Genomic DNA, 12,129 nt, shown 5'->3' on the forward strand with positions numbered 1-12,129 from the left:
TACACGGTCCATGCGCGAAAGGTACAGAGTACTCGCAGAAGCCATGAGCCCGCGAATGAGGCCGAGGACAAAAGGAAAACGGCCTCGAAAGAATCAAAGGTGCCAAGCCGGCGGATCGAGCGCACGACGGTGGCTGAATAGCGCACCGTACCTCGCCGAGGGAAACCACCAGCCGGGAGTCTGTGCAGGTGGCGCAGTGGTCGGTGGCGGCCATACCTGTGACGTGACGCCGCCGACGTCCCATTGTGCGGCATCCCTCACGTGCCGTGTCAACCGTTCGCGTCCGCGTCCGCGTCCGTCCGCGTTCCCCAGCGGTCAGCAGCTGGACGAGCCCGAGCCGTTGGACCAGGTCGGCGGTACGGCGTGCAGTGCGTGCAGTGCGTGCAGTGCGTGCCTGTACACGTGCTGCCATTACTCACGCGCGCGAGGAGTTGCCCCCGTACGAGACGACTCGACCAAAGGGGCTACCGCTTCATTAGCTGCTCGCCATGGCCACAGCCACCGGCTGGATGTCGCTTTTTCGGCTTCTGCGTTGCGTTGGTGTCAGTGTCGATTGTGATGGTGTTGGTGTTGGTGTTGGTGTTGCGTTGCGTTGGTGTTGCCTTGTTGCGTTGTGGACCCAGTGGCAGCGCTCGTAGCCGCCACTGATGATGCTTGTGCTGTAATGCTTAGTTGTACTGTACTGTACTGTGCTGTATTGTAGGGTAGCACTTGTTCCTTGCGTCAAACGTTTTTCTGGTCCTGCTGGTGCTCGAGAAGTTACCGTGTACCGTACGCAAGCAAGTGCATTGCCGCAAGCTCGTGCCTGCAAGTGCTTGGCAGTGAATACCGAGTACTCCGTACTTACAGGCACCTTTTGAGGTGGCCCAGGAGTTTTGCTCACTGTATTCCGTACCTGCCATTCTGTATGTAGCAGGCACCGAGGCTGCACGAAATGTCATGCTGCACCCCGTATCCGTACATGTCCTTTCCCGTTGTTGGTGGTCCCTGGACAATCCATATTCCACCGCACGGTTGGACCGTTCAGGAGCCCCATCTGCGGGCCTGCTCCCATCGAAATCGATATTGTTCGGCGCATCCAATCGCAGCCTTGCCGATGTCCAGGTGGCGCCGAACCAACAAGGAGCCACGATTAGCGGTTGCCACATGCAATCTCTCTTTGAGAAGCCAACCAACCAGAGTGGCCCAAAAGCAACTGTGCCGCCCATGGCCTACTGATGCATCGGGAGACAATGGCTTGCCGTCAGACGAGCTTCGCGCCGAGAGCTTGTTTACCGACTAAATACCGTGATGCGACATGACGGCGGGCCACGGCAAGGGATAAGCGCACGAAAAGGGGACAAGTGACGTGTGGTGCGGTGCTGGCTCGCACACCCGCCAGCCGTGTTCCGTGTAATGGGTGCCCTCGTACCTCCGAATACCTCCTTGCCACACACGCTATTGCCGCACGCGCTATTACCGCGCACCGAGCCCTTGGTATTCCTCGGCATCTTACTACCGTGCGCACCACAAAGTACGGCAAGTAGACGCGCGAGTCTGCACCACCACGCCGACTTTCCCATCCGGCGTCCGTCGCGCGCCACCGAGCCTCTCCCGTCGTCGTCGTCGACGACCTTGTCAGGCTTGGTCCGGCGATTTCCGTCGCAAAGGCGCACATCTGACGGAAAGCCCTGTTTCGCGGCCAGCCAGGCGCAGCACCGACCTGGCTGCCGTTGGTGTTCGCGTCCCTCCCCGGCCTGCCTGCCTGTTGGCTCGAGGCACAAGCGCAATCAAGCAAGCAAGCTAGCGAGGGATGAGGGCGAGCATGGCGGGCCAAAATCCGGCTCAGCAGCTTGCCCACGGACGATGGAGTCGATGATGAAATCTGGCGCCGGATGCCTGGAAGCGGTGGTGATGGCTCACGCTGCCAAACGCGAGAGCAAGTCACCAGCCACCACTGCCCGCTGCTGTTGGGGCTGGCGAGTCGGCAGGTGCAGGTGGCGAGCAGGTGGCGAGCAGGTGGGGTGGCGAGCAGGTGGCGAGCAGGTGGCAGGCAGGTGGCAGGCAGGTGGCAGGCAGGTGGCAGGCAAGGTGGCAAACAATAAAGTATTCCTGGCCTAGCCACCTCGTAATGGTACTAAGAAACGGCCAAGTGATACACAGCAAGTACTGTACATGCAAGTACACTCGATACTACTGTACGGGTACAGCATGGTACGATGCAACCAAAGAGGCTCCTTGGCTGGGCTGGCACACGCCCTCGTCCATCGCGTTCCTGGCACCAGGTACCTACGCAGGCTGTTCCGCGCATGTACCCTTACACCTGCGGAATTTTACTTCCGAGAGCACGACAATAAGAAGTAATAGCACAATCCATGTGTCGTGCAGTGGCAGAGTAAGAAAGTATTACTTCCAAGCGCTCGTTGAACGCATGAGGCGATACTCTGCCGTACTGTACTTACTTAGTTCACTGGCTACCTTGCAGGACCTGTCAACAGTGCAATGCTTACCTAAGTAAGTACTGTACCTAAGTACTGTATGTGAGTAATTGCAGTACATGCATGTGGTGCCAATGTGCAATAATACCGGGTACTTAGGTGCAGTTTGTACTGTTCTTACCTGGAAGAAATACTTAAGTATGCAACACGGAGTACTTGCGACTGGTTGCTTGTACTTACGTGTAGTGTACTTGCTCCGTATATGTAGGCATGTGCAAGTAGTGTTAGTACAAGCATGGTACATCGACTCCGTACTGACACATGTACTGTACAGTATCGTACCTCGCAGATGCACCAAAGTAATTGGGCCTCGCACAGCCTCCTAGGTGGCGTGCAAGTACGGAGTACGCAGGTAAGAAATAATTACTAGATAATACGTAAGTACTCAAGTAAGTGCTCCGTAATTCGTTCTTTAGGACAGCAAGTATTAGTACGGAGAGTTGCAAGTACGGTACGTGCAAGTATTACCCCATAAATGTCCTGCATTGCACTTACGGAAAGTATATGATAACTACTTGCTGTTATTTACACAGTGCTCCGTGCCCAAGCGTAGTATTAGGCTGGTACAAGAACACGCAAGTACAGGACACGGCAAGTGCGAGTAAGTAATTGGGTGTGGTGTACGCTTCCATGTGCGTGCGCATGCCGCAATGGAAAACGGTGGAAGGAGCTGGCTGCGATGGGGAACCATCATCAATCTCCTCATCGGTGGAGCAATATTTCCGAGCCCGCAGACAAACCGCCTCCATTAACTCGCTGCTAATGCTGCAACACCGTCACCTGAAGGACTGAAATTGATTCATTTGCTTGTCCCGTGCACCTGCACCGACTCGACACAGTCGACTGGCTCTGGAGCTTGATTGGCGCATCCCGCTAGCCACCCTGGCGCGGCGAAAACCTCGCACAACAGCCTCACACTCTCTGGCAATGGCGGTGGCAAACACCCCGGAATAGCGGTGGCAAAGTGGTGGAAACGGTGGGGGAGGGGGGGGGGCCTCTCCCTCGCTCTGCCTCGCTCACGCAGCTGCTGCGTCGACAATCTGCGAGGTTCCCTGGCACTCTGTCCAAGTGCGAGCACATACCGTGTGCCATGGGCCTGCCAACCGCCAACCGCCAACCGCCAACCGCTACCCCCTCCCCCCCCCCCAAACAGGCCACGGTGTCGCCTGCAAGCCTCTGCTAGGCTACCATCCATGCTCCAATCTCCCCCCCTCGGTCCCCGGTCCTCCAGCACCCCAGGCCAGCCAGCCAGGCCCTCCTCAGGTGCCGACACAGCCTGCAAGCACGGGCGTCGCGGTCGTGACCATGCCTGCACCTGCGGTTGGTGGCGGCAGCCTTCCGTTGACAAGGATGACTGCTGATTTGGTCCAGTTAGTCTCGCGAGACACTCGCTGCTGGCCTTGACGGCATCCGCAGTCAGCAGGTGCGTTTGGTCCTCGTCTCGGCGGCCCACCCAATCTCCGCGACGTGGTCCAACCAACGGTCAGCCGTCACTCATTACCGAGTACGGAGTCATCCTCGCGTGGATGCAAGCAGGCACCACCCCTTGGCTGCCTGCTAGTGGGTGGTGGTGACGGCTTCTGCTGCTCTGCAGCCGTAGTCTGCATGGATGGCGAGATTGCATCAGTTGCCCGCCCTCGGTCGAGTCGACGCGTCAACAAGTGGCGATCGCTCACTCGGACGGATGCACTGCGCCCACTACATCATTGCTGACACGCATCTCATTGGCTAGTGCCCTGCTGCCTGCCGCCTTGGGGACGAAGGCGACGACGACGGGCAACCCCTACTGGCCATGGCAGAAAGCAAGTCGTACGGTGTACTGCGCATCTAGGTGTGCACGCACAAGTGGTTGCGTCGGCGAGTACGAGTACGAGCGCGAGAGCACAGCTAGGCACACTACTTACACCTCGTCCACGAGTACAGAGTACGCAATCCTCGCACTGGTCCTGCGCTAGAAGGGGGAGGGAGGGGTGGTGGACGGATGCCGCACACGTCGCCCTCGCATCGGGCGGTGGACAACGACCGACCCTCCGCTTTCGACGACGCCAGGACCGTCAAAGGCCGGCAAGTGTACGGAGTACGGATAAATGGATGCATCGTTGACCGACGACGAGCTACACCGTACTTGTACTTCATTTGACCTCATCACATTGCCGACAATAGTCTATTCTGCGCAGCACCAACCGACATACCAACCAGCCAGCCAACCAGCCAGCCAACCAGCCAGCCAACCAGCCAGCCAACCAGCCAGCCAACCAGCCAGCCAACCAGCTAGCCAACCACAAGTACTTACTGTACTCGTACGTAAAAGCAGGTGCAAGTGCGCAGCTTCATACTTACAATTGCACCTCTGCATGGAAGGTGTATTTACTTACATGCACCCAGTTACATGTACGTGCATGTACGCCTTGCTGGTCTCCGCTGCTCAGTGGCAAGCGTACATGTATACTTCTGTGTTAATAGTGCTCTACTACTCCTACACATGCTGTATACACCCAAGCACACCAACAAGTAAGTACTAACAGCAAGCACATGTATACTAACAAGTACTCGCATGAACGTGTGATGTGATTAAAGGTGCGTGCAGCACATACTGTACTTACTGTACAGTGAGTGCATGCGCGACAACGACGTCCCGCTATTGCTGTGCAGCAATGCGGCATACAAGCACTTCGGCACCGAATGACATTACAGGTGCACGTGCAGTGCGCGACGGTGCTACGGGCCTACATTTGTCGGTGGCTGCTCAGTGGACGGATGCCGAGGCGGATGAATGTGAGAATGACGACGGCGCATTGATCGTTGCCTCGCCTGCTTCCCTTGCTCACTGCTCCACACCATCCTCAGTCGAGCGAGTCCGTGGTCAGGCTCAAGCAGTGCGGCGAGGAAAAAAAAAACACCACAAACTGATGCATTCCGATCCACCAAACCAACCGCAAGCGCCCGCTGCCTGTCGGGCTTGGAGGTCTCACTCGCGTGGTCGTGTTGCGAGGCTCAGTCGGAGAGTGCCGCGCCAAAGCTACCTCTTCCGTCCTCGTTGCTGCTATCCCCCCCCTCGAGTAGGATTCCAGCCAGGGCAAGGCTAGGTTTCGCCCTTCGTTCCATGCGAGCAGTCGTCGAGCATGGCTCAGAAAGCCACGCGGTAAGATGCGTTGATGGCGGCTACCGTTACGTCTTGGTCGGGGACAAACTGCCTTTGCCTAGGAAAGCTTGTTGCCTGTCTCATCATACTCGCTCACGCGCGCCAGTCTGGAGACAAGAGACAGAGCAGGTCTGCGTTGATGACGAATAAGGAAACAAAACTCATGCCAGTCGGCCGTTTACGATCTGCCTGGTTGCAGCCGTGTGTCAGTCAGGCGGCCGGTGAAGCCCGTCGGTCAGGCCACGGAAGGAGTCTGCGACGAGGACGGGCAACCGGAGAGAGGCACGGCGCTGGCTCGCACGCTGCTGCTGCCATGGTAGCCTGACTTGGTGCCTTGCTCATCTCATCATCGTCCGTCGGTCGATGGAGGCCGGCCTCCGACCGACAACCGGCCGGCTTGGCCATGCGTGAATCACACACAATCCGTCGGGGGCTGGAAACACCCTATCATCCATATCCGTGGCCTATGGATCATCCCTGGTCACGGCGCACGAGGCAAAAGGTCTGAGCCCACAATAATCGCTGAGGAGGGGTGCCACTTCTGTTTGGTGTGTCAGACTCTCAACTTCCCCTTGGAAAATTGCTCATCTGCGTCACGACACAGACCCCTGCTGCCGCTAGTTGAACCATCCATGTTATTCATGCCCCCCCTCCGTTTCCTACCCCCCTCCCTCCCCCCCCCCCCCCCCTTCTCCTCCTGAGCCTCGTCCCCTTTGGGGCGGGCGGGCGAACCTTGCTGCAACTGTTAAGAATAGCTGTTGCGTCAAGTTCCACACCACCCACACCACCCCTGCCGGCCAAGACAAGCAGCAGGATAGGCCTAGCGGTCCATGTCATTATGTACGAGTACTATGATCGTTGCAACCCAGACGGGCCACTTCTCTGATGAGTGGTTCCACGCTGTTGAGCCCGAGGCGCCGGGAGTACGTACCACGTCCCGTTCCCGTCTCGTCGTCACCACCGGTTTTATCTACCGCATCCTGCCCGTCAATCCGAACTTCCCTCGACTTATATGTATATGCGTATGCCACTCCTAACCCCCTCTCCAAGGCATTCTATTCCTTTATCAAGTCCAGCAACGTCGACCCTCCACCTGTCGTCTTACCTTTTCACCTCCTGACACAACTCATATGCTCTCGCACGCCCGCACGTCCACATATCATCCTATGCCCTCGACCCGTTGACTCGGCCGTTGGGGACCCTTCCGGAAAGTTGAACCTCGTTTTCTGTACTTTATATATATCGGGAACAGGATTCCTTCTACTTCTCTTCACACGTTGGACATAGCTCGACACCCTGCCACGCTTTCCTTCCGTCCATCGCGTTTCCTTGGCTTCTCTCCGGGATTCAACGCTCAGTCGACAATTCGCCCACCGCCCACGACCTCGCATCACCACACTCGCAAATCATGCAGCACCATGCACCCTATGGATATCCCACGCCTCCCGCCTCGCCTGCTCACGACCAGGTCAAGTGCGGCATCCAGTCGACCTATGCTACGAGGCACTTCCAGGCACCCTGTGTCCCTCCCACTCCCGAGGAGAGACTAGGTAAGGTGCTCCAGGGAAAGCTCCAGCTCACCGACATCCTTGGCACCGGCGCCTACGGCGTCGTGTACGCCGCCGTCGACGTCAAGAATGGCGTACGCTATGCCGTCAAGTGCCTCAGCAAGTTCAATGCCGACGGATCGCCGCTGGATCGCCGCCAGGCTTCCTACCAGCAACGGGAGATCAAGCTCCACTATATGGCCTCTGCCCACCCCAACGTCGTCTCCATGCTCAAGATTGTGGATGAGCCGGACTGCATTTACGTCATTCTTGAGTACTGCCCCGAGGGTGACCTGTTCTTGAACATCACCGAGCTCGGCCAGTACGTTGGCAAGGACCTTTTGTCCAAGAAGATCTTCCTTCAAATCCTGGATGCCGTCGAATACTGCCACAAGCTTGGCATCTATCATCGGGACCTGAAGCCGGAGAACATTCTGGTGACGGATCAAGGGGAGACGGTCAAGCTTGCCGACTTTGGCCTTGCCACGGCTGATGACCGATCCGAAGACTACGGATGCGGCTCCACCTTCTACATGAGCCCAGGTTTGTCGCCCATCGCCGTGCTCGTCTCGTCACGGATGCTAACGTGCCTTTCGCAGAATGCCTGGACCCCTCGACGAGGAAGCCGTACTACATGTGCGCCCCGAACGACGTCTGGTCGCTCGGCGTCATCCTCGTCAACCTGACGTGTGGACGCAATCCGTGGAAGCAGGCTTCCCTTCAAGACTCGACCTACCGAGCGTACGCTCGCTCCAGGGACTTTCTCAAAACCATCCTCCCGCTGACGGATGAATTCAACGACATCCTGGCACGCATCTTCAACCCTTGTCCTGAGTACAGGATCACCCTCTCGGAGCTCCGGAGCCGGATCACGGGTTGCCACCAATTTACCGTTCCTGCCCCGGCGCCGACGTCCATGCCGACGCCGCCCTCCACCCCATCCCACTCTGCACTATACGTTAACGAGGAGGCCATCATTGACGACTCCGAGTACGACTCGCCCCTCTCGCCCATCTCCACCACATCCAATGAAGGCTCGCTTTCGCCGAGCGCATCGACGATTGACGACCTGGACGACGACGACTTCTTCCAGGAGCAGCAAGATGTGTCTCGCGAGTTCATCCCCCAAACATACGACTCTGAAGCGCCGGGAGATCTACCGGCCTTTCATACCCCAGAGTCCATTCCGCAGCACTACACGGGCCCCGTGCCGGTACTCAACGCTTCGCTGCAGGTGCCGCCGCTACTACCTGTATCCTGCCATCAGGCACCTATTTCTGCCCACGCCCAGTACCCACCCAGATCAATGTTCCCCTTGTGGGAAGTGGTCAAATACGTTCAGCAGGCACCCATGATGCATCACCCTGCTGCATTCCATCAGCAGGTTCCCTTTCTGCCTTCGTTCCAAGGCTGCTACTGAGCAACGTTTACCCTCGGCCCGACTCGAAGGGTGCGACCCTTATCTGAAAATCACCATATAGTTCCGTTCCCCGGATAAGAAAAGTATGACGACATGGGAGAATTGGTTTCAAAAAGCTGAGCTGCCAATTTGATTGCACATAGGCGCCAAACAAACAAAGCCCTTCGATTCACGCACTCTGTATCTATTGGATCATGCTGTTTCTATTCGCTGTCACTCCGTGGCTCAGCCTTTTTCTCCTTTGTTCTCCCTCCTTTCTTTTGTTTCTGATTTTGGAGCGAGGAGTTGCTTGTGATGACAGAAGAAATTTGCCTGGGGATGCCGAGAGCGTTCCCCCATGGTGCAGGATCCGAAAAGAGCGGGAGTTTGCTGTTGGAATGAGAGATAACGGCCGCGGTTTACGACACATCAAACATAACTTAATCACCATTTCCCCGTTGCTGCAGATAAAGTACACAAGGACTCGGCTGAGACCGAGCCCTTGCAAAGGTGAACCTGGTGGGATTACCAGTTTGCATCATTTCTTGTATTTCTAGCCAGATGGGCAAAGAAAATATTGAAAGTGATGGCACAAATCATTGGATGGAGATGTTGGGGTGGGGTTTTTTTTGATGGGGAAAGATGGGATACCAAGGCGCACGGCGCCGACTGACTTTGCAGATAAGATAGTCGGCGCAGAGCGTGAACAGCAAATGAAATTCTTTCCCTTCATCATTTACATTTACTTCCCTTGTGTTCTCATTCACCTGCATATTACGTGAACTCAACCTCGCGACGTCCACTGGCAAAACCCGTACTGAGGTTGGCGTATGCCGCCAAGCGGTGGTGATGAAGACCCCCTCCCGTAGCCGTGCAGACTGTAATTGCGGGAGGATAGACCCAATCTTGCACAGTTCTTCTGCAGTTTGGGCCCTACCGGGGTGATTGGCGGCCGCGTTGCATGTACAATTTACAAAGCATGTTGGAGGACGAGCTAGTATGTACGGCTGGGACGGAGTGTTCCGTTTCGACGTGACAAAGGACCTAACTCTCGTTCTCTACTATCTGTGTGCCGTGCTGCTGCTGCCGCTGATCCAGCCGGCGTTTCCTCACTTGTGCCTTTCCGCACTAGCAGGGAAACGGGTATGCTGGCAGGGGAGTCAACGTTCGAAATGGAGGCTAGAAAGCAAGCTTCTACGACGTTATCTTGCTTCCCGAAAGGGGCTGATGTAACATCAGCTGGTTGGGCTGAGCTAGGTCCAGGAGTGTCGCGAGCGCGAGCGGCGTTGAGCGGGGGACGGGGACGGGGGAGGGTATGGTGGCTTCTTGTTAGTTGCCGGATGCCTCGACCCCCCCTCCTTCGATTCGACCTTGTCGCCTCTTCTGGCTTGGCGGGCGGCAATGCTACTGTGGCCCAGGATGGCGTCGACGGCGTGGGGAGAGGGGGGATCTGGTGATGCAACGTGGAGGAGGAAGGGGCTGTGGCGCTGATTTGGCAGCAGGCTTATCGTTATTTTACACTTTTGTGTGTCTGGAAGGTGATGGAGGAGGAACCGGTGGCGGCGTGTTTTCGTTTCTCCACAAGCGGCACGAAGCTGGCTGCGTAGTTGCCGCGAGAGCCAAGCTAGGGACAGGCTTGATGTTATTTTATTTCCTATTTGGTACCTGTTCTGAATTCCCTGTTCCGCTTGCCGATATCAAAGTTTGAACTTTGAGGCGGAGGCGTGAGAGAAGATAGGGGATGGAGGATGGCGGACGGAGGAGGGGTGAAATTTGCAGGTGCGTTGTGCGAGGCCAGCCGGCAAGGCTTGCATTTCAAGTTGGCCGCGTGCGTCCATGATTGGGGGCCATGGGAGAGCTGCGACTGGTGAGGGTGGCAGAGTGTAGGGGGTTGGCGCGAGGGGGGGGTTCGTCCTGCTGATTGGCGACGGTGATGCTCGCCTTGGAAGGTTAGCGGTGAGGTTGCCATGCCGACACTCGCGACTGGCTGATGGATGATGTGAACCGCTCAAGTTGGATGCGGCGAAAGAATGCGAAGGAAGAAGGGCCGGACTATGCAACCCACGAACGAGGCAGGAAGAATTGGGTTGGGCTGCGTTGGGCTGGGATGGATGGATGGATGGATGGCTGGATGGATCGTGAAATGAATGCAGACGACACGTCGACGTGGGGCACTCGGGAGATGATATCGCCAGGGAACGAACGAAGGTGCCGCAGTGCTGCGCGTGCGACGAGCAGGTGTGCCGGTGGTCGTGTTGCGTTGCCCTTGACGGCCAGCCGATGCGTGAGGATTCAAGGCCCGGGGTTGGGAGGGCTGTCCGATGCAGTGCTGGGGCGTGATTGGATCCGGGATGATGCATCAAGCCGTGAGCATGTACCCGTACGCGTTTCTGTGCTCGACCATGCATCTCCTCGTTTCTGTTCCGAGAGAGTTGGTGCAGGCGAACTATCCATCTCGGCATGCACGGCTCTGCTGGGACGTGCAGATGTGATGGCAGTGGTGGCGAGCAGCAAGCAACAGCCATCACAGTTCGGCAGCAGCAACGGCCACGGCAGGCGGCACCAAAACCACCACTGCGCACCCGCGTCTACCCAGAGTGCCATCCCATGCCACCATCCATCCATGCAACCCAGATGGATAGATTCAATTTTGTGCTACCATCTGCGGTGCAACGGTCGTCGCCCGTTCCACTTGGCGGCTGATTCAAGCTCGCACGCAGAAGGAAAAAGCACGGGGTGGCAGGGGAGGCCAAGGCTAGACGATGGTCGAGACGAGGAGACGAGGAGGAAGGCTGGCGGCGTAGTGATCAGCGCCCACATCCTCACCGCCTCGGCGCATGCGTATGCATTTCACATCACCATCTGCCGTGGCCATCTATGACGGAGACGAGCAGAAAGAAAAACCACAAGCCGAGCTAGGGGCGCACGACGACCGCCTGCGTCTGGATGGATGTCTTGTGGCGGGAGTCAATGCTGTGTGAATGTGTGCCGGTGCATGGATGATGGATGGATGCATGGATAGGTTCAATCATAAACTAGCATCGCCTGCATGGCGCCAAGTGGAACAAAATGACGGGCCAAGTTGATTCCGCCGTGAGAGCGATAGAGTCGGGACGGGCTGGGCGGCCTTTCTTTGCCGTCGACGTCAACGATTGCCCGATGACGCGTCCGACTGAAGCGTGCCGCAGAAAACACGAGAAACTAGCAAGCACTTGTTAGCTAGCACGCCGAAAGGCAGCGGTGGACAGTACTCTGGCCGGTCGGCGGCTAGCCACGGACAACCGGACAGGCCTCTTGCGGCCTCTTGCGGCCTCGTGCAGCCTGTTGCAGCCTGTTGCAGCCTGTTGCAGCCTGTTGCAGCCTGTTGCAGCCTGTTGCAGCCTCCCACAGGCAGGATAATGCCAACTCTGGGGACTCTGATGCCGCCACGTATGGGCTCCCCACAGTGCAGGCAGGAAAGAAACGACAAAGGGTCGGGGTGCGGACCGGATGGAGGGGGGGGGGGGCAGCTGGTTCGGTTGACGAGGTCACCAGATGGACGAGGCGCAGTGTGACACGACAGGG

The 12,129-nt window shown here is 57.3% G+C and overlaps 1 protein-coding gene across 1 annotated transcript; it reads left to right on the plus strand.

The window, feature by feature from the left end:
• Positions 1-6,470: 6,470 nt before the first annotated feature.
• DCS_06424 (Ran1-like protein kinase) lies at positions 6,471-8,586 on the plus strand (the record flags this gene model as incomplete). The annotated part of the gene is made up of 3 exons (XM_040803714.1): positions 6,471-6,542; positions 6,872-7,709; positions 7,766-8,586. The coding sequence occupies 3 exons, from the start codon at positions 6,471-6,473 to the stop codon at positions 8,584-8,586; spliced, it is 1,731 nt and encodes a 576-aa protein (XP_040653818.1).
• Positions 8,587-12,129: the final 3,543 nt, after the last annotated feature.

This window comes from Drechmeria coniospora, chromosome 03 (genome assembly GCF_001625195.1).
Source record: "Drechmeria coniospora strain ARSEF 6962 chromosome 03, whole genome shotgun sequence".
NCBI classification, from domain to species: domain Eukaryota; kingdom Fungi; phylum Ascomycota; class Sordariomycetes; order Hypocreales; family Ophiocordycipitaceae; genus Drechmeria; species Drechmeria coniospora.